This window comes from Heterocephalus glaber, unplaced genomic scaffold, assembly GCF_053883595.1.
Source record: "Heterocephalus glaber isolate CG9 unplaced genomic scaffold, H.glaber_assembly_v1.0 deba00001479, whole genome shotgun sequence".
Lineage (NCBI taxonomy): Eukaryota > Metazoa > Chordata > Mammalia > Rodentia > Bathyergidae > Heterocephalus > Heterocephalus glaber.
Window position 1 is genome coordinate 12,880,785 of NW_028258316.1, and position 27,306 is coordinate 12,908,090.

General features: G+C 51.7%; 1 protein-coding gene across 2 annotated transcripts; it reads left to right on the top strand.

The window, feature by feature from the left end:
• The first annotated feature begins 748 nt into the window (after positions 1–748).
• On the top strand, positions 749–26,567 carry Lhx6 (LIM homeobox 6). 2 transcript variants are annotated; one of them, XM_004849437.4, is made up of 10 exons: positions 749–1,372; positions 2,557–2,628; positions 2,981–3,163; positions 3,490–3,611; positions 11,973–12,193; positions 14,893–14,993; positions 15,196–15,291; positions 15,489–15,663; positions 18,677–18,780; positions 24,467–26,567. In XM_004849437.4, exons 1-10 carry the CDS (start codon positions 860–862, stop codon positions 24,485–24,487), a joined length of 1,608 nt encoding a protein of 535 aa, XP_004849494.2. In that variant the 5' UTR covers positions 749–859; the 3' UTR covers positions 24,488–26,567. The 2 variants fall into 2 exon arrangements, with proteins under 2 accessions (XP_004849494.2, XP_004849492.2); XM_004849435.4 differs by lacking the exons at positions 749–1,372; positions 2,557–2,628 and having other exon boundaries at positions 2,704–3,163; positions 24,768–25,113.
• The last annotated feature ends 739 nt before the right edge of the window (positions 26,568–27,306 follow it).

Sequence of the window (27,306 nt, forward strand, 5' to 3'; positions counted from 1 at the left end):
TGTCTTGCTGTTGCAGAGCTAGATCAGAGTCTGAATGTGTGTGTTTGTTTTTAGAAGATGTCTATTTACACATATCTCTTTGGGCTCGGTTTATATGTGGAGAAGGGAGCTGAGGCTATAAATGTCCCTCATGTCTGTATGCCATAGGGCGTTAGTGTGTGTAAGACTGTCTCTGAGTCTGAGGTGTCTGTGTTTCGAGGCTGGGTCTCTTATCTAAACCCCTGAGCCTCTCTGCCTTCCCCACGATCTCCTCATCAGTAGAACTCTAGACAAGGTGAGCACTGGACTCCGTGGCTAAGTAAATCCTGAGAGGAAGGGGAATGTCCCAAGCAATCCCTTGGAAGAGAATTGAGGGAATCTACCCTCCTCTCCCACTAACCACCCACCAAGCCCAATGCCATTCAGTCCTTAGGAGCTGGTGGGCTCCTGGGCCATTATGGAGTAGAGGTATCTATCTGCATGGTGGCATATATGTGGATGCCTTGTTACGGTTTAAATGATATGAGCAGGTAATCACTCATATCAGGATCTACACAAACGCACCAGGCACAGTGTTCACCTCAACCGAGTATGTGTGACTTCATATGGAGTTCATCTCTGCAGCGGGGATCACCGTGGGTCCCTCTTGTACCTGTGAGTGGGGCTGTGTCTGAGGACCTTGAGTGCCCCTTGAGGGAGGGGCGGTAGTGAGGGCCATGTGGATGTGTGCCCACCAGCGTCTTTGTATGTTAGGGAGTCTTGGAGTCTGTCAGCAGCTCCGAGAGTCTGTGTGTCTCTGTGTTTGTGTGTGCATGTCTCTGGGTCTCTGCCTCGTTGTGTGTGTCTCGCTCTTCCTTGGCGGGGAGGGGATTGGTCACGCATGACTCATCTTGAACCGAGCGGAGCTCCAGCGGCAGGGCGGCTGCTGCCGCAGCTGGAGGGGGAGGAGGAGGAGGGAGAGGAGGAGGAGGGAGAGGAGGAGGAGGAGGAGGAGGAGGAGGAGGAGGAGGAGGAGGAGGAGGAGGAGGAGGAGGAGGAGGAGGAGGAGGAGGAGGAGGAGGAGAAGGAGGGGACAGGGCCCTCTCCAAGTTTGTCGGGACCTTCTTCCGAGGCAGCGGCGCCGGCAGCCTGGGAGGCCGGGGCTGCGCGCGGGCCGGGGGCGGGGGCTGGGGCCGGGCCCGGGGCTGCGGGGCAGCCGCCTCCGCTCTGCTCCTGCTCCTGCTGCAGCCTCTGCTCCGGCTGCGGCCGGGGCCCCCCTCCGCGAGGCTCTCCGCGCTGCGCGCCCGCCCAGCCCGCCGCTCCAGGGCCCATGTACTGGAAGCATGAGAACGCCGCCCCGGCGCTGCCCGAGGGCTGCCGGCTGCCGGCCGAAGGCGGCCCGGCCACCGACCAGGTGAGCGAGGGAGCGGGCGAGCGGGCTAGCGACCGGGGCCAGGGGCCGCGACCCAGCCAGGCCGGGCTGGGTGGCGGGCGGCGGCAGGGAGGAGGGGTGCGGGGTGCGCCCGAGAGTGTGTCTGTGAGTGTGTGAGCGCGCGCGAGCAAGGGGGGGGGGGCGTCGAGGAAAGCGGGAACACATTATGCAAATGTTGGAGGAATTTCTCAAAAAGCGATTTAGCAAAGACACAGGCGAATCAAGAGGAGGCGAGGCGGGTATTGTCCGTCTGAATAGGCGCTGATAGCACCGATGCGCCGGGGCTTGTGCGGGCGCAACGCTGAGAATCCCGACGCGGGGCCGGTCCTGAGCGCGCCGAGGGGCTGGAGGGTGCTTTTGCCTCCTCTTGGAGGCCTCTCTTTTCTCTTTTTGGTCCGCTCCCCCGCTCCCCGATCTCGATCCCTTTGGCTCTGGGTTTCCCTCGGACTGACCCTCCAAAGGCGCCTGAATCCGTGTCACTACCGCCGCTTCAATTTCGCGGCACGAGTCGGGCGGGCGGGCCGAAGCTCCCCGCGCTCCGGGTTTTATTTTTCTCAACCACCACCACCACCACCACCACCACCACCACCACCACTACCACCCCCATCTCCTTTTAATTTTCTTTCTTTCTCTCTTTACTCTTTTTTGCATTTTGTGCCGAGAGGAGGAGAAGGAAGCGAGGAAGGGGGGGTGGGTGGAGAGAGAAAAAATTCGATTTTTAATTACTACCATTAAAAAATCAAATTTGCAATTCTTTGGGCGGCCTGATGGATCTCACTGATTGACAGTTGGAATTGACACTCTGGCTACCTCTTATCTTGGGCATTCACGACAATTTCTAATTGCAGGTAGTTTGTGTGTGTGCGCGTGTTTTTTTTCCCCCCTCAGAGGCTTGGATTGCAAGGGAACTAAGCGATTACTTCAAGAGCCATGGGTTAAGTGCAGGGAGAGGGGGAGAGAGAGGGAAAAAATCCAATCCAAATTCAAATTGCTTCATTAGAGAGACACCGCTTTTGTGGGGAAGGGCTTTAAATGCCCACTACAAAGTTAGGACTCATTGTTCGGCGCCGGTTTATATAACAGGCGCGGGGAGGCGCTGGGCTCAGGCTGCGCGGAGCCAGTTCTGCAGCCGCCGCCGCCTGCATTCCCCACCCCACCTCCCCCAGGTGATGGCCCAGCCAGGGTCCGGCTGCAAAGCGACCACCCGCTGTCTCGAAGGGACCGCGCCGCCCACCATGGTGAGTCCGTTCGGCTGTGCCTTCGGCCCTTGGTCCCCCAACAGCCCAGCCCTGGGCACCTGGCTCGGTTTTCTGGCCGCGAACCGCTTATCGGTGAGGTGGGGGACACAGTATGGACGCCGCCTCTCTCTGAGCCTCGGTTTTCCGGCCAGAAATGTGGGCTTTGACCGCTCCCCGCACTCCAGACGCCCGTGTTAAGAGTTGGGGCTGTCCCTTTCTCTCCAATAGGCCCTTCCATTCCTGTCCTCCAGCCTACGGCGCGATATCCCAGACAGATTTCGTTGTCACTTGGGTGCTCGGGGCAGCTGTGGGCCCTGGCTCAGTGCTCTGCTGTCTTTCTTCCCCGCTGCAGGCACAGTCGGACGCCGAGGCCCTGGCAGGCTCTCTGGACAAGGATGAGGGCCGGGCCTCCCCATGTACGCCTAGCACACCATCTGTGTGCTCACCACCTTCTGCTGCCTCCTCCGTGCCGTCTGCCGGCAAGAACATCTGCTCCAGTTGTGGCCTTGAGATCCTGGACCGGTATCTGCTCAAGGTGAGTCAGGGTAGGTGTTGGCAGGTGTTTGTTGTAGCCCAGGGGACCTTAGGGAAGCAAGGCCAGTGCCAGGTTCGTGTAATTCCAAACATTGGCTTAGCAGCTGCCCAACTTCGTGGCTTTGGGCAAGCCTTAGTGTCTCTCTGCGCCCAGGCTTCCGTCTGAAAAAAATGGGAAGTGTACATATCCACTTCCTGAACCTCAGTATTACAGAAGGAAAATAAGGGAGTCACATGCACCTTCTGGACTTCAGCGTTTCAGTCTGCAAATGAGGCTGGGGAGGCTAGGGGGTGCTAAGCCGACCCCCATCTCTATCCCCTCTCCAGGTCAACAACCTCATCTGGCATGTGCGATGCCTTGAGTGCTCCGTGTGTCGGACATCACTGAGGCAGCAGAACAGCTGCTACATCAAGAACAAGGAAATCTTCTGCAAGATGGACTACTTCAGGTAGGCTGTGGCCGCTGGGCCAGCAGTGCTGCGGCAGGCAGTCCCCAGCGCACACCCAGGCCACTTGTACTGCGTCTGGTCTCAGTGTCCTGAGCCCTGGAGTCTTGAGTGCACTCCTGTTGAGCGGTACCAGCCCAGCCCGCCGGCTCTCAGCGTCCGGAACCCAAGGCTCCAGGCCGCGCTGCTCGGCGGGCGATCTGCCTCTGGTTCCCGCAGCCCGCTGGGTTTTGGTCGCGTCTCTGGCTCTGTCTCGGCGTTGCCTGAGTCTCAGGCTCCAGTTCCAACCTCGCGCCCCTTGGTCGAGTTCTGACCTCCCGGACTCTGGCCAGCCCCGCCCGGATTCCAGGCGTCATCTGGCTGCATCTCCAGTGCTCTCCAGCTCTGGCTGCAGCCCTACTCAGACTGCAATCGTGTCCCTGGAGGGATCATAAGCTGAACCCGGACTCTCCTTGCTCAGGCTCTAACCTGGGCTCTGTCCTGGGTTCCGATCTGCTCTGGCCCTAAAATCCCAGCGTGGCAGGCATCCGTCTCAGATCCTAGCCCACGTACAGGTGCTCATCCTAATCCCCAGTCTTGGTCTTCGGCTCCGCCTCAGTTCCTGCCGTGGTTGCTGGAGTGTTGCATTTCGAGCCTGGGGTCTTGCCCCGGTCCCAGTGCCTGTTCCGTATCAGCTCCGTCTTCGTTTCCAGTCTCAGCTTCAGCCTTTTTCTGGGTCTAGGCGCTGGCTTTGGGCCGCTGGGACTAGAAGGCAGAGAAACAGGCGCCTCAGCCCTGAACGTCGAGTTGGATCACCCGGGCCCACCCTCTTCGCGCCGCACTGGCAGCTCGCTGTCGCTGCCCAGTAGCAATCTCGAGCTGCGGCTTCTCAGACTCTTGCGCGCCACACCTGTACCGATGCAGCCCTGGCCTGACCCGGTCATGGGGTCGAGGTCACCGCAGTGTTGGAGGCTCTGCGGCAGTCTGCCCTATTCTAGTGGGAAGCATGAACCAGACCTGACCAGGTGGCCAGGCCGAGGAGTCTTAGAAGAATGGTGTAGAACTGGTTCCTGGGAGGGATGCCTGTTCCCAAATGCTTTCTCAGGAAGTGGAGAAAGCTGCTCTCCCTATAATCCACCCTTCCAACCCATATACAGCTTTTCCTCCCCTGCTTCTGGAGAAATCATGGGTTCAGTCTTCCTGGGAAGACCCCAGCCCCAAAAGGAGCCTCTGAGGGTCAGGAATATGGTGGACTGCAGTGCTGGCCCCATTTGCTCCCTGCCCTTTGGCACTGAAATGCCAGGGACCTTGAAAGAGACCTTGAGCCTAGGGGTATGTTGGAAGCATTTAGGGCTGGGGTTCTCTGAGGAAACCGGAAGAAGCATGGTTAAAGAGGCAGACTCTTCCTTTATGTGATGAGTAGGAGAGCCTGCAGCTGGGGTGGGGGTGGGGGTGCTCTACCAGGTGGCCTAGGGATCCTGGTGCAAAGAGTATGTGCGTCTATATTGTCTGGAATCCACGAAGTAGTGCTGGTGAGTGTCCTGAGCAGGGTCAGGCGTTTGTGGCTAGCATGTGGGATTTTATAGACAAACATTTGTCTTTTAGTTCATGTGTGAGTGTAGAGAGTGTGGGTCTATACATGAATGTTGAGCCTTGATGAGTGTGTATACATGTGTGTCTGTGTGTGTGCACAAGGTGGTCACAACAGGATCATATCTGGATGAGGATCTGGAGGTGGGAGGGTGCGGTGTGATGAGAAGATTCTGAAGTCTGGTCACTCTGCACTCCCATCCCCTCCTCTGTGGGAGCTTTCCTGCTCAGGCCCTCCACCCAGCACTGAGGGAGGAAGGGTGAGCTGTGGTCTGCTGTGTGTGTGTGTGTGTGTGTGTGTGTGTGTGTGTGTCTATGTGTGTGTGCACGTGCACATGTATACAGAAAAGAATTATCACTTTGTGGTGTGTAACCCCAGTGTAGTGTCTCCTCCCACTGTCCCATCTGACTGTTGATTTGGCCCAGGCAGGAAATGGAGGTTAGAATCGCTGTCTAGCACCTCCCTACTCTAAGCCTGATTTCATTTGGAAAAAAAGCCAGCTGCTGTTTTGGGGTCCCCTGGATTCATCAGCTGCCAGGGAGCTTAAGGAACCCAACTGGAAGATGTCTAGGCTCTCCCTGTGACAACAAACCTGGCAGCTTTGCTTACTCCTTGCCTGAGTTTCTTCCCTGCTTCTCCAGCCCCACTTCATGCCCTTGCCAGACTGAGCCTCCTTGGTGCCATGTTTTACCAGACGTTGAAGGACTACTAATCAAAACTAGGGCTTTGATTTCATTGTTCAGAGCTTCCACTAATGCCCTGCCCTGCTGCAGTGGGGTAGAGGGTAGTGTGCAGCCCTTGTGGGGAGAGGCAGGGGACTGATCTCTACTAGGCCAGTTGTGACCTTGGCCATGTCACTGAATCTCTCTGCTCTGAGTTTTCCTTTTCCAAGATTATCTCCTTGAGCTGCCAAAGAGGCCACTGAGGGGATGTCTCCATAAAAGCCCCCTAAGTGACAGTGGCTACCAGTGCCTCAGTTACCAACACTGCCATTCTTGACAGTGTGTCCAGGTCCATGATGAGTGCTAATCCTTTTCCAGTGACGAGAGCCCCTAAGGCAAAACTAAGCCAGATTTTTGGATAAGAAAATGGAGGGAATAAAAGCTCACATTCTCTGGGATGTGAGTAGAATTGTTGCTCTTCTAAACATTTCTCTTCCTGCCAGGTCTCTCCTTGCAGGCATAACCCATCTCTGGGAGCCCCACCTGTGTAAAAAATAATAAAACCTCCCAAAAGGGAAAGAAAAAGCTGACAGAATGCTAGGCTAGAACTGTTGTGTGCCCTGAACAGCAGCAACCCTCCTTGAGAAGGTTGACAGTGTTCTGTGGGAGGTAGCTCTCCTCTTAAGAGCTGGTGCTTGGGGAGGGGTCCTGTGTTGAGATTCTCTAGGCCTCTCCTGGGGGTATGTGGGCTGGAGCACTCTTCTCAGAGAGATTCCAAGATCTTCCCAGGGTGGAGGAAAGCGGGGAAGAAGAGTGGGAAAGGCCCCATGGAGAGGCCACTTGCACATCCCATGGTCCTCAACCTTCAATCTTGTCCCATAGGGAAAGGGTTCTCCAAGATTCTATGCCCTATCTTGGCCCTCCTGGACACTGTCTTGTGGATCTTCCTTTGCTGTCCATTGGCAGAGCCAACATTGGTGACTCAGAAATTAGAGATTAGGAAGGAACTCCAAGTGCACCAAGGAGGGAGGCTGCAGAACATTGGCAGCTTCAAGGTCCAGTGCTGCTCCTGGCTCATTGTGTGTGTGTGTGTGTGTGTGTGTGTGTGTAGGGGGATTTTTCACTGGCTCTGTGTCCTTGGCCAGGCCTCTGGACCTCTCTGCCTCAGTTTCTCCAATTCACTGTTTAAAAAGGACCTTGCAAGCCTGGTGGGCTCAACCTGATTCCCACCTACCTCCTCCCTTTGCTGTCTGTGAATCCTTGCAGGAAAAAAAAATTACCAACAGGGAAATATAATAGGGTTTTTAATTTCTTCACTTTTCTGTTAAGATCTTCCACATACACACACACACACAAAGTGAAGAAAACTCTGGGATAGAAATAGTGTTCCTTTTGGGGCCGTGCATATTTTCACTGCCTATAGCAGCCACAATCCGGAACATCTTTCCCTAGCCCCCTCTTGCCCTCCTACCTGCAGCTCCTGCTGCACAAATAGGGCGTGGCCAGCTCAGCCTCCTGAGGCATCATGCCTGTTGCACAGTTGGGGAGACCTATGTCCTGGGAAAGTGGAAAGTAACGTGATCAGGTCACAGAGTGAGCAAGAGCATGGAAGAGGGCCAGGGCAAGAGTGAGGCCACCTATCACCTGAATATATGGAGTCCTCTATGCCAGGAACCTTGCTAATTCTTTACTGCTTTGTCTCATTTAATCCTCACGTTCCCCTTGTGAAAAGGGTATCTCATAATCTGAGAGGAAACTGAGGGCTGCAGGGTGAGATCATGCAGCTAATTAGTGGTAGTAGCCTAGATAAACTCCATGGACACCTAACTCCACCATCCTTGCACCAAGACATCCTCATACTCTTCTTGTGCAAGGAAGATTTGTCAGCCACCTCTTTGTGCATTGTGGAGCCTGTGGAATGGCAAAGGTCCCTCTCTGTTGGCCCCAAGAGTCCCAACCCCGTTCACATGCCTTCAAGTAGAGAGTGCTTCACATAGAGAGCTTAGGTGTAGCTGTCTCCCCCGGTGGCCCTGGGAGTCCTGGAGGAGCAACTTCGCCAAGGTCAGATAATCCGAGTCCCTCTTCCCTTCTGCAGTGGCACTGGGGAATAAAGGGTTAACTGTCCCCCTCCTTGTGTTCGTAGGGGTAGGGTGACTAGAGTGCTGAGGTGACTGGCTGAAGTTCCAGTTCCCTGCTTGGTCCACTGGACTGAAGGCAGGGCCCCAGCCTTCTCTAGCCTTCCACCTTGAGCCCAAGCGCTATTCTTGAACTCCAGAGGGAGAACCCCACCCCCTCCCTGAAAGTGAGGACCCAGGGGGAGGTCGGGAGCCTGAGAGCGGGCCCCCCACCGCGGTGGTGGAGAGCGGACCCAGCAGCCTCCAGCTGTTGGGGGACAGATGTTAGGGGAAAGCCGAGGGGAGATGAAGGGGAGGGGCCTCCGGCCGAGACCTCCGGGGCGCTGGCCGCTTTAACCTCTTCATTGCCGGTTCTGGTATTTCTGGCTTCTTCCCCTAAGGGTTTGCTTAGTAGGGAAGGAACACAGGGAATAAGCAAAGCTCCACCTCCAGCCCTCCTTGTTCGCTTCTTAGAATTTCTCTAAGGCCATCCGTCCAATGAGCATCTGCAGCCCCAAACGAGCGAACTCCAGTTTGAGTTTCAGCGCCTCGGCTCATCCACCAGCTTCCTAACACTGGAGCTCCCACTCTGAGCTTCGGTTTCCTTCCTCATCCAAGAAAGGTGTAGGTTTTTTAAGGAGGGAAGGGGGGGTCGTAGCGAAACTCCGATGGGCGCATTCATCCGACAAATATTTACTGAGCCTTTGCTAGGTTTCCAAGCCGACCCGGGCAAGGGCGCACAGCTCCCGCTGCACAGCCAAGAGCGTCCAGATCGAGGAGAGAGGGCTTGGCGGTGCGCGAGGCGCGCGCTACTCCTTTCTGCGACGGTGAGGATGCGCCGCCGCGGTTGGACACCTCTCCGTCTCCAAAGAGCCTCAGTCCTTCTGGTCTTTACCTCCGGCGCACCGGGACCCAGGGGAGAGCGCTCGAGGTTCAGACCTCACAGTAAGCCTGGGCTGCCATAGGAACTGCCCCTAATCCTTTTGGCGCTCGGTTCTCAGCTCCTGAACACCCCTTTCTTGAAGTTTCGTTGTCTGGGCCGCCCATTTCGCTGCTTCCGCATTAGGGCGGCTCGAGTCTCCAAGCCCGCCTAGGAAGGAGTCTGTCGGTTTGTCAGAGCCTCAATCGTAAGCCTCCTCCTACCTTTTGTTCTTGTAGTAGACCCTTGTCCTGGGTGGGGGACACTTTGCGGGAGCGGCCCTAGATCATCCAATCATACATAATGACACCCCTATCCCCATTCCAAGGACGATTTCGTTGACAGGACCGGGCCGAGTCACAGCAAATTCCGAGATCCTAGGGCGGGGAAAGCTCCTGACCTCTGGGGTGATCCGCGGAAGGCGAGAAAGTTGCTGATAGGTCACTTGGCAGTGTCCACTTAGGAGCAAGAGGTTGGGGGCTCTGTGGTTTACCTGTGAGGGCGCAGTGCGGACTCGGACGTCGGGGACTCGCAGGGAAGGAAGACCAGGGGTGCGAGGGGAGCCTCAGTGTTGGCGGAGGAGGAATCCCCCCACCCAGCCTTGGCGAGGCTCGGACCCGCACATTCTGGCGCAGCGCACAGAGGTCACAGGCGGGGGCTCAGCCGCTTGTTCCCTCCCTGCCCCTGAAGGCTGGGACCCTCCCCCCTCTGGCTTTTCTGTCTTCTGAGGATGCACTTCCCACCTTCTGGGGCCTGCGCCCCGGCCCTGCGCGCGAGAGTTTTCAGAAACCACGACCCACGCCCGCGTAATACCCAGCGGCCAGACCAGGTCCCCTTCTTTTTCGTTCTCCTGGGGTCCTAGGTCGTCCCATACCCAGACTGGCTGCTCGGCAGGTTCTAGATCTGTTACGTGCCTCGGTGAGAGACTCAACCCTGGGCCCACTCTGTGCGGTCTGAAGTTAAGTCACTTGCAGTATCTGAACCACCAATGCCACGTGTGAAAAATCGGTTTCAGGGTCGCAACTTCACGCGGTTTCGACAAAAGCCAGGGTGTGCAAAGAAGGCGTTGTGCCTAGGACCCCCCTCACCACCATCCGTAGTAAGGGCTCTGCGCATGGGTGGGCACTCCATCCTTCCTAAGCACACATGGTGGAAAGCCAGCTTTCCTTCCGAGGCCAGAAAGTGCTCCTCATCCCGCTGGAATGGGCAAAGTGGTTTGATCCTTCGGCCCTTTGCTGCAGAATTAGGAACAAAGCCCATAGGCCGTGCTGGCCTCTCCCTGGAGAGGCAGTTTCCCGGTCCGGAGGCTTGAGCGAACCCATCCGGAAGACGGTGTCGGATGAGCACCCTTGCTCTCCCTGGGCGCTTGCTGGTAGCCGGAGGCCGCTGCTATCCCGTACTCAGTACAACGTAACATTTTTATCAACCGTCAATTGCTTGAATTTACCAAGGAAGGCAGGCTGTAACCAGAGCGGTTTTGCCGCGCTGTTTCTTCGGGCCACTCACAGACGCTTCCTAATGCTCCTCGGAGTGGAAGGGTGTCATTCCTGGAGACAGAGTGGCAGATCTTGATCTGCTCTCTCCCCCGAGGAATGCTTGGGATGAACCACCTGAGAGCTAGACATTGACAAACCGAAGTGACCGACGCTAAGACATGTCCGGGAAAGGACTAGTCTGACTAAAGGCCTGGAGGTGGCAAAGTGCTTCAGAGTGGGCCAAGCAGACCTGGGACTGACCTTCCATTGTGGCTGACAGGACTCATGCTTGGATATGGGGGTGGGAGAGATTTTGAAGGTCAGGAAGGAGGAGGGCCCGAAGAGGATGCAGTCTGCTGAGTTTTCTAAGCCTTAAGTGACGTGGATGAGATCTTGAGGGGAGAGTGGAGCCACCAAAGGTGGGTGTAGGTAGGGTGTACACAGGATTCCAACATGCATGCTGGGAACTGCTGTGGCTGCAGTGTAGAGGATGAGTTGGCAGGGCGAGACTGAAAACTAGGGATACTGGCAGAGAGGGCTGCCTGATGGGAACGTGGTCTAAGAGGGAGAGTGGCAGTGGAGATGGAGAGGAGGAGATGAATCTCAGAGACATTAGGAACCAGAGCCCTAAGCCCCTGAGGGTTGGATGTGGAGTTCTGAAGAGGGAGGAGTGTGTGATTTAGTGCCAGTGATGGCACAGCAGAGGAAACCAAGGCTGAGAGGGTTGAGCAAGCCTTCCCTGGTGCCAGGGCCTGACTGCAGCGTTCTGGAGGGGTGCTAACAAAATAGCCCATCACAAAGCAGGGAGGGAGAAGGGAAATAGCAGAATCAAGGAAGGCCTGAGGGGCTAAGGAAACATTTGATTTGGGCCTTTTATTGTTGTCTTTTTTTTTTTTTTTTAAACATTTACTATTAGGATGTCAAAGGCTTCTTCAGAGTCTGGGACTAGTGGGATCTTATAGACTGTAAAGCACTAAACAAATACTTGGAGTCATTGCTGTTGACTAGTTCAGCTCTGGGCAAGGAAAATAAGGACTAAAAGGAGTCAAACAATTTTCCCACGGTCACAGGGCCAGTAAATACGTCTCTGCCTTTCAAGGAACTCTGAGCTTTGGTACAGTTAGGGCTATAGTTTATTCATCTCTGCAGTCAGCCTGGCTGGGATTCCTATCATTGTGAGCTGTGTGACTTAGGGTAACTTATTTTATGTTCCTGACTCCTACTTTCCTCGTCTGTAAAATGAGGATTAATTGGGATAATCAATGTAAAATACAGAGAATCTTGTTGGCCATGTGGTGCTCAAATACTTGCCTATTAATATTACTACGTTTTGCTAACAGCTGTGATATATTTTAATGATCACATTCATTATAACTGTAAGTGATCATCATAGAAAATTTGGAAAAGTCATAAAAGTACCAAGAAGAAAATAGAAGCACCTACCAGCTCACCTTGTAGGTGGGACTTGTCTGTAGAAGGGTAGTGGATCCAAGAAAAGGTTAATGAGTGAGCAAATGCACCGAGGCCAGAAACCTGGGTGCGGCAAGCCACTGGGTGGGGTTGAGATGGGAAGAGATGGCTGGCCTGAGGCTTACCAACCTGCTCCTGCTCCCTTGTCCCGCAGTCGATTTGGGACCAAGTGTGCCCGGTGCGGTCGGCAGATCTACGCCAGTGACTGGGTGCGGCGGGCACGCGGCAATGCCTATCACCTCGCCTGCTTTGCCTGCTTCTCGTGCAAGCGCCAGCTGTCCACCGGTGAAGAGTTCGGCTTGGTGGAGGAGAAGGTGCTGTGCCGCATCCACTACGACACCATGATCGAGAACCTCAAGAGAGCCGCTGAGAACGGTAACCAACCAGCCCTGTCAGGCACCTCTGTCCTGAGCCCTTTTCCACCCAAACCCAGCACCGCAGATACCACCAACACTGCTTTGCAAACTGGGCATTCCCTAGAGCACCTGGAGGCACTGTGAAGGTGGGGCTGTGCCACGGAGCATGCGCTCTGGCTCCACCATTTGCATGAGAGCCGGAGGAAATGCTGCCAATCCCCGCAACTGTGTTAACCTGTCTGTAAAATGGGGCTAATGACAGGACATATTCTCAAAGACAGAGGAGCCGATGTATTGTAAAGGCTGGAGGTACTCCATGATACCTAGAGACAGATGGTTCTCAATGAGTCAGCCTTCTCCACCTTTGGAAAGCTCTCATGGGCCTGGGCTCATCCCTTCCAGCTGCCTGGGCCAGGCCTGGAGTTGCTGTATTCTCTGTTCTTCCAACTCCCATCCTGGCAACACTAAACCAGAGGCTTGAGAGTGGGAGTTTCATCCTGGACCAGCGCCATTGGCTATAAAGGCAAAGAACCCAGTCCCTAAGTCTAGAGACTCAGCTTCGGCATACTCTGCTAACATATGAAGTTTCCTTTTCTCTCAGGGCCTCAATCGCATCATCTGATCCCTAAATTTCCTCTGGCTCTAATAACTGTGATTTTCTAAGACATACAGGCCCAGAGACAGACTCCAGTTCTTCCAGGGATCTGGAGGGCTGAGTCACAGGTGCAGTGAGGGCTGGAGAAGGGAATAGAGGCTGGGCTTTGGGCAGAGGCAAGGACCCTTTCCATAACTCACCTGTCAGATTCAGATTCTGTGGACACTTATTTTCCCTATAACATGGATTATTTTAGATAACCTTTATCTAGGAAATTGGTGCTGTATCCTCATTTTATAGGTAAGGAAAAAGGCAGAGGTTATCTGCAGTATGTAACTTGCCACAGGTTATGTGCTCATAGGTCTGGCTGATGCTAAAGCCCAGGCTGTTTACTCCACAGCATAGCACAATATAGCATGCTGTACCACCTCACCCCCAGGCTCCAGGACCCTCTAATCAGACTTCATAAAGCCAGAAAGGTGCTGAAATAGGGCTGTCTCCAGGAATTTCATTTTTCTATCTAAAAAAACAGGCACAGTAATCCTTGTCTGCTTTGCTATGGGATATTACTGTCACAAAATTTCTGCCTCACCACCCACCCAGTTCCTCTGGGGGAGGTTATGGACCACCCTTGCTCAATTTCTAGGCCCTGGCCCAAGGACCAATCAGGGACCACCAGAGTGTTCCTGGCCATGGCAAACCAAGACTGTCACCTTCTCCTGCTAGGATCAGGGCTAAGTGGGGAGCATGTGAACTTGGGGTGCTAGGCAGTTATCTGTAGTGTGGTATAGGCAAGGCAGCAGATGGAAATTGGGGAGTCAGTTTCTTTAGCACCATGATCTTCAATAACCTCAGGCTCCTTGCACACCTGGATCGATGAGGACCACCTTTAGTCATGGCCTTGTCCATTACACCCGGTTCTTGTGGTGCAGGGAGCATGAGAAGTTGAAGACTTGGGGCCTCAGATCTCCCTTACTCATCAACTCTCAGTGTGGGCTACTGTTTTGTTTGTTAAAAATCACACACACATGCACACACGATACATGTTCATCATAGAAAAATTAGAAAAGATGGTTAAGTAAAAAGAAAACAAAATCAAGATCACTCTAAATGCTCTGCTCTCTCATTTTAGTGTTTATCTTTCCAGATTTTTAAAAATCTATGTACGTTGGAGTGTTTATTCCTGCAACATAGCTTTTGTCCTAATTTAAAAATTACAGTAAATTGTTAGCAGTGGTTATCTCTAAGTGGTGGAATTACTGGTGATTTTCCACCTTTTTTGTGTTTATTGGAATTTTCTAGACTTTTAATAAAGACCAGGTATTAATTTTGTAGTCAGAAAAAATGAAGTGTTAAAAATAAAATGGGTATTTAGTGGTTGACAATTATGATAGTAAAAGTAACATAATTGGAAAGAGAATATCTAAAATACACATCTTAAAATTAAACCTTAAAGGGCTGGGGATTTAGCTCAGTGGTGGTTCCACCGCCTGCCTCAAAAGCAGAAGGTCCTGAGTTCGATCCCCGGTACCAAAAAAAAAAAAATTAAATTTTAGAGAAGTAAGGTGACATTTTAATTGTCTCGAAGACCTCAATGGCGAAATAGTGAAAGTAAAGGGTCTCTATGATTGCACTCCTCGGAGGTAAACCAGTGCCAGCAGCTTGGTGTATATCCTTCCATCTTTCTTCCATTTGTTTTTATAAAATTTCAGTTACAGTTCTGTGGTCTGCTTTCTTCTTACCTCCACCAGCCTTTGGTTTCCCCCAGTTTAATCAGGAGGGAGCCCAGTTTGGAGCATTAGGATCAGCCAGCTTTCAGACCCTAGCTGGAAGTTTCCAGGCAGGGATTTTCTTCTCTCTGAGCCTGTTTCCTTTCATGTAAAATGGGGATAATGCCACCTCTCCTAGGGGCTGTGACACATAGAGAACAGTATCGAATGGACGCCCAGAAACACAAGTCCTTTCCCCAGAGACTGAGCTCAGGGACTGGGACCCTGGGATCCCCACTCCCGGCCCACTCCGCTCCTGACCCTTCCAGGGACAAGCTCCCCCCACCCCCGTCCTTTCCAGGCTGCCACTAGAAGAGATGGGGACGCGTGGTCAGCTGCTTCTGTCGCCCCCAGGGAACGGCCTCACTTTGGAGGGGGCAGTGCCCTCGGAACAGGACAGTCAGCCCAAGCCGGCCAAGCGCGCGCGGACGTCCTTCACAGCCGAGCAGTTGCAGGTACCAGGCGAGCCCAGAGCGGAGGGGGCGTGGGCGGGGCCGAGCGGCCCTCTGGCCCCACCCCCTCGGCCTGGACCCACGCGGCGGGGGGGGGGGGGCTGTAGCTGCCTGAGGCGTGGCCTCGGGTCCAGAGCCTCTGATTGGGCCGGCGTCTCGGAGACCTCCGCGCGCCCCTGCCTCATCGCCCTGCGGCGCCCCGCAGGTTATGCAGGCGCAGTTCGCGCAGGACAACAACCCCGACGCACAGACGCTGCAGAAGCTGGCGGACATGACGGGCCTGAGCCGGAGGGTCATCCAGGTGGGGCCCGGGTGGGTGGGGCCTTCAGGTCTGGGGCGGGGCCTGGGGGAGCCCTGGAACTAGTCGAGGTGCAGAGGGTCGGGGGTGCACGTGGCCACCCGTCCTCAGGAGGCGACGAAGCAGCCCCGCCTGGGGCCCCCCGGGCGCAGAAGTGACCCTTTTCCGGGAGGCTGAGGCTGCTGAGGCTGTTGTTCCAGGTGTGGTTTCAAAACTGCCGGGCGCGTCATAAAAAGCACACACCGCAGCACCCAGTGCCGCCCTCAGGGGCGCCCCCGACCCGCCTCCCCTCCGCCTTGTCCGACGACATCCACTACTCCCCGTTCAGCAGCCCCGAGAGGGCGCGCATGGTCACCCTGCACGGCTACATTGAGAGTAAGTGACCGCTACACGGGGACCGCGGGGCCTGCGGGGAAGGGGACGCTGAGGGGCGCGTGTGGGCGCCAAGGTGTGGGGAGGCCTAGCGGAGCATCCTGGGTGAAGATGTGGGCCCCGAAATCACCAGGACCTAGGAGTTGCAGGGAAGGAGTAAATTCCCCGTGCTGCCTCAATGGGGCTGCAACCTTGGTAGAAGCAAGCAATTTGGCCATTCCCAAAATGTTTTTCTCATACCCACTCTGTGCCAGGGCCGAGGGACTAGGGAAAGACAAAGATGAGCAAGGCTCTTGCCGTGTAGAGCCTGCGTTCTGGTGGACGAGACAGCATGGACTGGTAGCCAGAGTGTGTGATGGTCGGTCGGAGTGGTCTCTGAGGGAAAGCTCCTGGAAGTATGTGGCGATGCTAGAGGGGAGGCTGCCTCGGAGGGGGAAAAGTCAGTAGGAGTTAGTGAGGCGTGTGGACTGGAGGAAACTGAACGTGGACAAACGTGGGCCCAGAGAGCTTCCTGGCTGTGTGCGTGCGGGGGAACAGGCCAGTGTGGCAGGACCAGCCAGGGCCGTGAGGCCTTGGGCAGATCACCTCACCTCCTTGAACCTCGATTTCTCAACTATAAACCAGGATGTTAATAATGCCTCTCAGAGGGTGAGGATGGATTCGTGCACCCTGTAAAAATGCTGAGTATCCCCTGTGATTTTAGCACAGGGACACGACAGTGAACCCAAAAGACCAGCTGCTGTGCTCCTCAGGACTCACCTTCCAGCGAGGAGATGGGTGGACAATAAACTCGTAAATGTGGGAGGGCTGTTGTGGATGGGCAGTGAGCACAAGGAGGGGAATGTGGGGCCAGTCCGGGTGAAGAGACCTTGGAACAGGAACCTGGAGAAGTGAGAGAGTAAGTGTTCAGTCAGAGTGACTCTGCTCCTGAGCAGGTGCTTATCACAGATTTTCTTTCCCTTTGGGTTTGTTTCCCCAGAGCTGGAGATGACAAAAACAAACAAACAACCAGAAGTCACATACACACACACACACCCTCCCTTCTCTGGCTCCAACTAAAAGAGGCAAAGAAGGGAGGTCAGAGAGAGCTGTTGCCTACGGAACACTATATTGCTTGTGCTCTCTAAACATCACAGATCACTATCCGTTTAAATAGATGAGGAAACCAAGGGCCCATTGTTAGTGCGAGCCAGTACCTTTTACTGATCAAATGTGGGGTTTGGTGTCAGACCGCCCAACTTCAAATCCCACCCTGCCATTTACTAGCTGGGTGTCATTGGGCAAGTTTCTTAGCTTCCTTAAATATCAGTTCCCTCATCTGTTAGAAAATGAGGCCAATAAGAGTACCTATTTCAAAGCAGTGTTGTGAGCATCAAATGAGGTAATTGATGTAAAGTCTTCAACATTTAGTGTCAGATAAGTATTAGCTACTCTTGTGATGGCGGTGGGGTTGACTGGAAGAGCTAGGAGTGCACAGTCCTGTCTGCAGCACCAGGCTGCCAGATGGAACCATGCCTCTCGATATGTTCCATTTCTGAACCATCTGCCTGGCAGGAGGGACACTTTTCCCTTCTCATTTCTAAATAGTGGCTTAGGTTCAGCATTGCATAGAACCCATTACATATTTGTTAATGATGCTGAGGACCAGGAGTGCTCTAGGTACCAGGGGTCTAAGCTACCAGCTAAGGCTTGGTGTGGAATTTGTAATGGATCTAGGTGGCCCCATTGAAGTGCAGCCAGGACTCTGTCCACACATTTCCATTGCTGAAGTCTGGATCTCTCTTTGATGCCTAGTAAAGGGGCTGGAGGACCCTTCCCTCTTCCCCTGGAGGTGGAGCCCATCTTGAGGTAGAAGATGCTTGAGAGGTCTGGACCTGCCACGTCTTTCCACATGACTGAAGGTCACCCTAGCAGTTTGCTTACAGTTAACTAAAATCCTGGAATCTTGAATGTTCTGAAGCATTAGAGCTGTATGCTGATGAAAGTGCTAGAACCAGACCCCAGAAAAATGAATTTTTGCTTTGCAGTTAACTAAAGTTATGGGATCCTGAGTTTCTTAAAGCCTTAGAACTTAGAATCTAATGAAAGCTTTGGAACTGGGCCCCAGAAAATTGCACAGATGCATAGCTGTTTGAGTAATTTGAGCCTGTTTATGGATTCCTTTAAAACCCAGAGAGTTAGAAATCTTCAATTTAATACAATTGGTTTATTCTATGGATAAGGGAACTGTGGCTCACAAGGGCACCGTGACTTGTCCCAAATTATGTATCAATTGTGAGTCTCTGTACAGAGCCCTTTCTGTGACCAAAGAGGAAGTCTGGAGAAGAGACAGGCAAAGGCTTCTCCATCGTAGTGGTAAACAGGCTGAAGCATGAGAGATTTGGATCAGACATAAAGGTGTATTTTTCCCAACAGCTTTAGATATTGGAATAGGGTATGAAACTTCATACAACAAATATTTAAAGAGTTCCTGATAGATTCCATGTCTCATTTTAGTACTGGAAATCTACAGCAATCTAAAAAACAAATAAAAATTCCTGCCTTCGTGGAGTTAGTAAAACTAGATTAATGTCAAATAAACAATAAAAATACACAGTAAGTGAGGTAATTAGGTCTAAAGAAGAAAAATAAAGGTGAAAGGGAGGACTAGGAGGAGAGGGGTGGCTGGTGGTATTCAGCTGCAGTTGTAACTAGGGTGGTGACCCGTGAGAGCAGAGTCCTCGTGGAGGTTTTCGATAAATCATCTCTGGTGGGGCTCTGATAAATGGGGTATAGACTTGCTTGCAAGAGGTGTTCACTACCTATTCATGTAAGAGTATTTGTCGGTGAGCTGGGCAGTTAGCCCAGCCCTCTTTAGAGCCGTACACATACAGCACGGAGGCCAACCTATTAAAGTCTTGCCCGGGGCCACCCAGGTGGTAAGTGGCAAGGTGGGCTCCAGCTTCCAGAGCGTGGGGCAGGTGGGATCCTGTGGGGAGCATGGGGGATGGGCTCCAAGGCATCCTCTCATCCACAGGTCAGGTACAGTGCGGGCAGGTGCACTGCCGACTGCCTTACACCGCGCCCCCCGTCCACCTCAAAGCCGACATGGATGGGCCGCTCTCCAACCGGGGTGAGAAGGTAAATGGAGCCATGCTGGGCCTGGTGGGTCAGAGCTCTCCTGCCAGGGATGGGTTTCCAGCAGCAGTCCTTGTTACTGAGCGGGCACCATGTCCCTCTGAGGCAGACCATCTCTACCCAGCCTGCTCAGTCTCCCACCGAGCCCTCGAATCAGTCAATTGAGCAGCTGCCAGTTTGTTCCATGTGCACGGCCACTCCAAAGATCCCCTTGCAGGCCCCCTCCCCACACTGGCTGCATGGCCTTCTCTTCTTCAGACTGGAGAATTTCCTTTACCTAAGCTTTGAGGTTCCAGGGAAGATTTCTGCTTCCTGTCGTCTCACTGACTTTTCTTCTTCCTCCTTTCTACTCCTGCCTTTTGGGAGTGAATCCCTGGTGGGGCTCAGGGATAGGAGGCTGGCAAGAGACCTTGGTCAACTGGCAGGGCCCCCGCTTTGGAACTGGATCTCTGGTTGTTCAGGCATTGGACTAAATATCCAGAGGAGTGCTTAGACGTACCAGTCCAGTGGCTTGGGGGCTTTGTTTTGTGAGCACTAGAACCCTGTGTTTAGTCTTATCCATAATGCAGGTGAAAGTAGACAGAGCTGCTTGGTGAAACCACAGAGAGGGTAGGAGCCTCACTTCTTTCTCAGCTCTGAGCCACTTCAGTTAGCCTTCAAAGCCTTTGTTCTAAGGCAGACCCTCATTTTAGAAGTAGTAAAATAGAGGCCCACGTAGCTCAAGGTCAAGGCCTGGGTGAGAACCTGTACATTTATTCACTTACTTCACAGAGATAAGCAAAGCATGGTCACTGCTCTTGAGAGGGCCACAGACTAGAAGGGAAGTCAGTGATCAAACTGTGATGAGGAACCCGTGGGATATGGGAAGGAGTGGGGCAAAGGATAGAGATTGGGAAGATTTCCTAGAGGAAGGCAGCATTGGAACCCAGCCTGGAAGCTGAATCAGAGTATATCAAGGAAAGCAGAAGCCATCCTGACTTTTAGGGAACTGTGGGCCCTTCAGTGATCCTGGCACAAGGCTTAAGGGGAAAAGCGGTGAGAAACAGGGCTCTGGGGCTACCAGGTGGAGGATTTGGACTTCATTCTGGGGCAGCAGGGGAGGAAGGTGGTAGGTCTTGTAGAAGCATCACTGTGGTGGTCCTCTGAGAGGCTGGGTGGAAGGATGTGCCATGTGAGGCAGGAAGCCACCCTGTGTCAGCAGGTACCAGGGTCTAGGCAGAGAAGGTCAGTGCTTTTAAAGATGAAAGGGTCCTCATGGACCCTCCAGTCCAGTGGATTCCGGTCTTGGTGAATCTTGGAATCACGGGGGAAGCTTGGAAAGGTATAGATCCCAAACCAAAAATTTGAGTAAGGAAGTCTGAGTAGGGACACAGGGATCTGCATGTGTCATGCCCAGCCCATGAGATTCTGAAGGGCAGTGTGGGGTGGAGAGCACTCCTTCAGGATATTTCCTCTAGCTCTGCCTCCTATTTTGCATGTGCTGGGCTCTGTGAAGGACATCACCAGGGAATGTCTATAGTGTAGAGATCTAGACAGCCTAGTTGGGCAGATATATTTACAAGTAAATGGTGGTAGTCAACACAAGAATCTGAGAGCAGGTAAGAACACCCCAGGAAAGTCCACTCTGCTGCTGCTTATTGAGCTCTTTCTGTTTGAGACAAGCACTTTGCACACATCGTCTAGTTGATACCTCCCAGCCACCTTGTGGGTAAGGAGATGGCCTTCCTCAAGTAAAGATGACACAATTTGTCCAGGAATGTAGTGGATCTATTGGGCTCTGAAGTCTGTGCAGTTTGCGTAGCACTTGAGAGTTTATATAGTGGTCTCTCTGACATCATCTTTCACAGCCTCTCTGGGAGGATGATTATGATGATCTGTGTTTCATACCTGTAGAAACTGAGGCTCATAAACAGTGCCTTGTCCAGGGTTACACCGAGCATGAGCAGACCTTAATCCTAGGACTGCCTGCCTTGAGAATTCGTCCTCTTAGACTTGCACTGCGACTGAGGAAGGAAGCTGGCATGATCTCTGCCCACACGGAGCTTGTGGCTTAGAGCAGGACATGGTTAGTTACACTGCAGTGTGATGCAGCTCAAGTGGGGGACAACCATGACTTTGGAGGACCCAGAAGGGGGAGTGTCACACTTGGGGAGAAGAAGGACATTCCACGTTGAGAGCAAGTGTACACACAGGAGCACAGAGGAGCGGGTTTGAGTGGGGAGTTTAGTGTGGCTGAGGCCCAGGGAACTGGGGGTAGCTGACAGGGGCCATATAATGAAAGGCCACTGAGGGAAGCAGGTGGGGCATGGAAGTGTATGGGGCTGGTCTCAGCACTTAAAGAGGAGCCCTTTTCTCCTGGTTGCTTGGCTAAGTTTGTGGTTATGTATGGTTCAGCCTGAAAGATGAGCCAGGAAAGGCTCTGGCAGCTTTGGCTCTGGGTTTCTGGCCCCTGGGTTTGTCTGCTGAGCCAGAATTCTCTCTTTCTGGGCTGTGTCCCCAGTGTTGTATCCAGAAGTTTTGCATTAAAGGGTGTCTCCCGCCTTCATGACCTACTGCCCTCTCACTGTGAGGCCTTCTGCCAGCTCCCAGGGATCTTTCTGTTCACATCCTGTTGGACCTTCAGATCCTGGTGGGTCACAGGGTCTGGGCTGGCCAGTCAGCTCAGCACCCCACGGCTTTCTCCCAATCCCCTCCATGCCTGAGCCAACCCAGTTGTGAGAAGACTCAGTTTCCCTGCTAGGGCTGGTCCCTGAACCCGCTCATCCAGACCAGCACTGGCCTGGCCAGAACAATGCCCTGGATGTTCTCAGAGGAGCTTCCTGTCTCCACTCCGTCATCATTTGGCCACACATCCCTGTGATTTTTCCAGAACCACATTTCTTCCTGATCCCACAACTATAGCCCTTGGAAGATTTTTAGAACCAAGCAACCATTGATCAGATGGAGAGACTGAGGGTCATGGAGGGGAAGGGTCTGACTAGGGTCATTCCTTTTGAGCAAGCTTCTCTTAATGAGCCCAAAGCCACATATCCTGCAGGGCAAAGGGGAACAGTACCGGAGGCCAGGTGATGAATGTTACCTGAGCTCTGGAATTCCCAGGTCCCATATCTGCTACCTCCTTCTTCTGAGACTCTGAAGCACAAGCTTTTTGTAGCTTCAGTTTTTGCATCTGCAAAATGGTCATAATAGTAATTTCCACCACCTAGAGCTGCTGTGGAGAGAAATGCAATGATATGAAGAGTCTAGCACAGTACCTGATACACAGAAAGTGCTCCATAGGTTCTGGTTATTGATTACAAAAATCCCACCTAATATGTGGAGGATTTGTTCTAAGACCCCCAGTGGATGCCTGAAACCATGGATAATACCGAACCCTATATATACTTTTTTCCCAAACATGCATACCTATGATAAAGGTTCTTTTGCAAATTAGGCACAGCAAGAGATTAACAACAGTAATTAATAACAAAATAGAACAATTATAGCAATATATTATAATAAATAACAGTTACATGAATGGAGTCTCTCTCTTTTGAAAGAGCCATGACAAATGCTAGTGTTTTGGGGTTGCATTTGATCACAGATTATGGAAACTGTGAATGGGGGAGAGCTACCGTACTCACGGGGGTACCATGAAGAATCATCATCATTGCTTTCTGCCCCCAGCTCCTCTGGTGACTGTTGCCAGGCAAGAATTGTTCCTGATCAGAGCATATTAAGCATGTGGTTGTGCCCACTAGATGTCCTTGGGCAGCTTGAAATCCACTCATATTTTCTTGTGAAAAGGCACATCCCATTGACCAGCCAGCTAGGAATTCTTTTTTTTTTTTTTTTCCACAAAGATGTTTATTATGCCCTTGTTTATAATTGTGAAAAACTGAAAACAACCTAAAATGCCCGAAGTAGGGGAATGGATAAATTGTAGTGTATTAGTATAGTAGGTTAGTGTAAAGCCATTAATATAATTGACCTAAATCAACATGCTTCTATATCGATAATGCCAAAAGTAAAATCAATGACAAAAGAATTTATGCAATATGATACTGTTTAGATAAGAACTTTTTTTTCCCCGGTACCAGGGATCGAACTCAGGATCTTGCACTTGTGAGGCAGGCAGCAGAACCACTGAGCTAAAATCCCTGGCCCAAAACTTTTTTTTTTCCCCTCATTAAGTTTATTGGTACATTTTTGGTATAAAATACAGTTACATTCATCATTGGGATCTTGTACCATTACATGAGTCTCTTGGTTCTTTTTTCCCCCTTCCCTTGCCCTCCCTTCACCCCCTCCACCCTTCCCTATTTGCAAAGACCTTGTTTCCATTTTTTTCCTCTTCTCATATTTTCCCTTTCCCTTTTTTCCCTTCCCCTACCCCTCCCAATTCCCCTGCTCTTTTAGACCTTTTCTTCCTGTTACACAATATCAGTTATACATTTTTTAAAATTACAATATTAAGATCTAGGAGACATTACCACAGATTTTACAGAATTTAAAAGGATATAGAAAGCATATTACAAAAATCTTTTTTGAAATAAATTTGACAACTTCTAAGAAGTACCTTGGAAGACAAATTAATGAAACTAACTCTGGAGGAAATATAAAATTTGAATAGCACCTATTAAAGAAAGTATATTCCTAGCTTGAAAACCTACCTATATGACAACAGCAGGCTCATAAACATTTTAACTGATATCAAACAATTAAAGCAGAAAAAAGGAACGCTTCTCCCCTCATTTTAGAAACTCAACATTGTGCTAATCCTAAAACTGGATAAAGATAATAGAAGAAAAAGTATGAACACAGATAGAAATTTGTTTAACAAAACAAACTATTGGAAGTCAGATCTGGCAGGATGTAGAAAGTGGTTTTGTTATAGGGATGGCAGTGTTGGTTCAGCATTGGAAGATCCACCCCCAAAAGTCATCATTTTAACAGAGGAAAGGAAAAAGCCATATGATCCTGTCACTAGTTGGAGAAAAAGTATTGGACTAAATTCTACAGCTGTTCATGGTAAACCAGCTAGGAATTCTTGATCAGAACTTCAGAGAGCTGGATGTGTGGGTGGCAGTGTGTCAGCTAGGTGCCTCACTGGAGGAAGGAAAGTTGTCACATGCCTCTTGTCTCCATCAAAATGAAGCATGCATGGAGTGCTTAGTCTGTTGCCTGGTGGTAGTAAACAGTCAGTGGCTATTGTCATGGTGACCTTGGAGAGGTAGAGGCGGTAGGGTAAAGAGATCTTGCTCTGGAGTCAGGCCTGGTTCTGATGCTGAGTCTACCTCTTCCTAGCTCTGTGACCATGGGCTCACCAACTGCTACCTCTTTGAGCCTCAGTGCCTTCTCTGTGAAATAGGGATAATGGTGGGGTTCCCCCATGGGGTCAAGGTGTGGCTTCGATGAAATAATTCATGGAAGGTGCAGGGTAAAATGTTCAAGATCCCTTTGCTGCTGCTGTGGGAGCTTACTGAATCTTTCCTGTCATCCCCATTTTATTTTAGGAAATAGGCTCAGAGAGGGGTGTGATTTGCCCAGGTTCTCACAGCAAGTAAACTGGTGGAGCCAGAATTTAAACCCAAATCTAGGCCCTGAGCCCAACCTCATTCTCCAGTTCTCCATGCCTTTGAGGTCCCCTGGAGGCTGCCTGGTGGGGCCGGCTTCCAGCTCAGCCCCCTCCCATGTCCTCCTCTTGCAGGTCATCCTTTTTCAGTACTAACGCTGCCGGCACTTGTGCATCTGCCCATGGGCACCCCACAGCTGCCCCTCAGCTGCTGAGATCCAGTGTCCCAGTCACAGCCAGGATCCACAGCCTCCGCATTCACCCCCACCCGCCATCCTGCCCGCCACAAGCTTGGCCCCCCAGGCCTAGCCTTTCCCTCTCCTGCTGAGAACCAGAAACCCCCAGGAGCACCACAGAGTCCTCCTCTTGGAAAGCAGAGCTCCCTGAAATTTGGAATGAGGGTGAAAACAACAGCCTGTTTTTCCCATTTAAACAGGAGTCATCTTCAACTTCAGCTGATCACAATAGCAAAAGGCAAATGGAATCGTACAACGCCAACAGCCTCCTAATTTACAGGTTTTCTTTCCCCTCATATTGGTCTTTATGCACTACTTCCTTGGAACCATCTCTGAATTCTGAATAGCCAACAACCCCCAGTGTTATCCACTCTGTTGCTTTTGTCTGGAAAACTCTACAGTTTGTGGGATGTCCCCAAAGGAAAGCTGTGTTCTAATTTTATCATTTCCATCTGTCTGGTTATGTCAAGTTAATTCAGAAAGAGAAGAGACACTGACCAGCCCTAAGAGGCCCAATAAGGCAGAGATGGAGGCCTGCCCGGACCAGGAGGCAGACAGACCAGGGAGGGATGGGGGGCACTGGATTGGGAGAAGCACAAACCATTCCAAGGAGCGGAAAGGGAAAGCGTGAGTGGAGGGGAGACTTTACCCCCATCTCATTATCTGTCACATATGCAGAATCATGGCAGAAATGACACTTCTGAATGTCTGAGAAGGCTAGATCTGGGGACCTTTGTTGGCTACTTGTTTTACTCCTGATAGGGGTGCCTGGCCAAGTCTTCTCTTGGGGAGGACCACTTATGGGGAGTCAGGGAGCAGAGCCCGGTGAAATGGCAGCCAGAATGTTAATTCTGAACCATCTGTCATTAGAGAGAGGTGCCCACTGCCCATTGCCTAGGTGAGTATGCCACACCCAGGGTTCCAGCTGGTACCACGAGCCCTGCCCAGCCCCTGCCCCACCCACTCCTGAGAACAGAGGCCAGACATAGCTGTGCTCACATTCATCCTATTCTGCTGCAACCCTTCCACTCTGAACAAAGGGCTTGGGCAATACACAACCGTGATTTATGTTTTCAGGGGATGCCCATTTGTTTCAAGCTTATCCTGTAATTCTAGAACTACTTGGAGACCTGGTGCATTTCCCACTAGAGGCTGCTAGTAACCATGTTTTAGCTCAAGTCCTCGTTCCTACTTTGGAAGACGACCATAGGACAGAGAAACATATGCAGCTGCTGTCCCCATTTTCACCCATGGCAGACATCCCTAGTTGATCACAACACTCTTAATCTCACTGAGTCTGGATAAGCTTTCAGAATTCATATGCTTGAAGTTGGCACTTAAATGAGAACCTATAAGCCAGTTGCTCTGAGACCTGGAGGAAGGTTAGGCTTGAGTGTGGACCGAGAAGGGAACCTGAATCCCCTCCCTTCCAAAGATGTTACAGCTGGCTAAGGACAAAGAAAGCAACACTCACAATGTGGTGAGTGTAGCACAGTTCAGAACTCATCCAACGGAAACTTATGTCCCCCACCCCGTCCCCCGGGCACTGACTTAACAGGAGCTAGCTACTTGGGCCTGATCCCTGGCCTTGGGGATCTCAAATCTTTCCTTTGATTTTCACTCCTAATGGTCAAAGCCCCAATCACAATCATATGGTAAGTGGCCAGTTGAGCTCTGTCCAGGGTCACCTAGGACCCACTCTGCCTTGAGCCTCCCCCCAGGGTCTATTCCTCGAGTGGATCACCTGGCGGTAGCACGTTGCAGTCAAACGTCTTCACTACCTTGTTAAGAGCAGCCTGGGAACATACAGACCTTCGAGACTATTTATTTAAATACAAAACAAAAGGGGAAAACACACACATGGAAAAAAATTGTAAGCACTTTTTTGTAAAACCAATGTCTGTTTTGTTACATACCTTTCATGTTGTGCTTTGTAAATGTCTTATTTGTGTAATAAATAAAGTTAATGCAAGTAGAAGTGCTGGCACTTAAATCCAGAACATGATGGAATTCCATTTCTTTCCTGTTCTCTAGCTAAGGGGTTAAGTGTCTGGCTCCTAGACTATCTGGGCTGTTGGACAGTGCAACCCTGGAAAGTAGATACCGTTTTCCTGTTAGTAAACTGTGCATTGCAAAGGCACGATGATGGATTTCTTCTCTAAGTACTGCATCGCCCTTGTGTTTTAGTAAGCTTTGAGAAAATCAGGCTGGTTTCTGTTCTCTGTTCTGCTCCCCGAATGGCAGCTCTCTACTGGGCTGGGTGCAGGCTCAACAGTCTTAGAGAGAGGTCTCAGCCCCACCTTGCCCTAGAGGAGCTCTCAGTGTGGCCAGTGCTATAAACAGACAACCCCCAGCATTCTGTGAGGCATAGGGGAGGCTTTGAGCTGGATGCTGTCAGATGAGAAGTTCACAGAATAGGAACAAAAGATTATGGTTGGGTGGTCAAGGAGGGAGGTGCCCAAGGGCCTGCTGGGAAGATAGGGAAGAATTTAATAAAGTAGGGGTAAGAGAATTGGGGATGGGAGACAGGGCCCCAGCTTCTCCACAGCACTGGCTTGTAATGGTGGCTTTGTCCTGGAGGTTATGTGATACCTGTGTTTAAACTGGGATTTGAATCCAGGTATAGATGCTGCCAAAGCCACATTATTTTGGTGGCACCACACTGACCCTGTGCCTATGGTATGTGGCTGGAATGGATCTGTAAGAGGGACAGGCAGTCCTGGTAGTCATTCTTGGGCT

Bases quoted from the DNA above. Each gene is read 5' to 3' on its own strand.
- Lhx6 (XM_004849437.4), top strand. From the start codon at position 860: ATGACTCATCTTGAACCGAGCGGAGCTCCAGCGGCAGGGCGGCTGCTG. The intron at 3,164-3,489 runs GTGAGTCAGGGT...TCCCCTCTCCAG, and splicing joins TGGACCGGTATCTGCTCAAG to GTCAACAACCTCATCTGGCA. The intron at 15,292-15,488 runs GTGGGGCCCGGG...CTGTTGTTCCAG, and splicing joins TGAGCCGGAGGGTCATCCAG to GTGTGGTTTCAAAACTGCCG.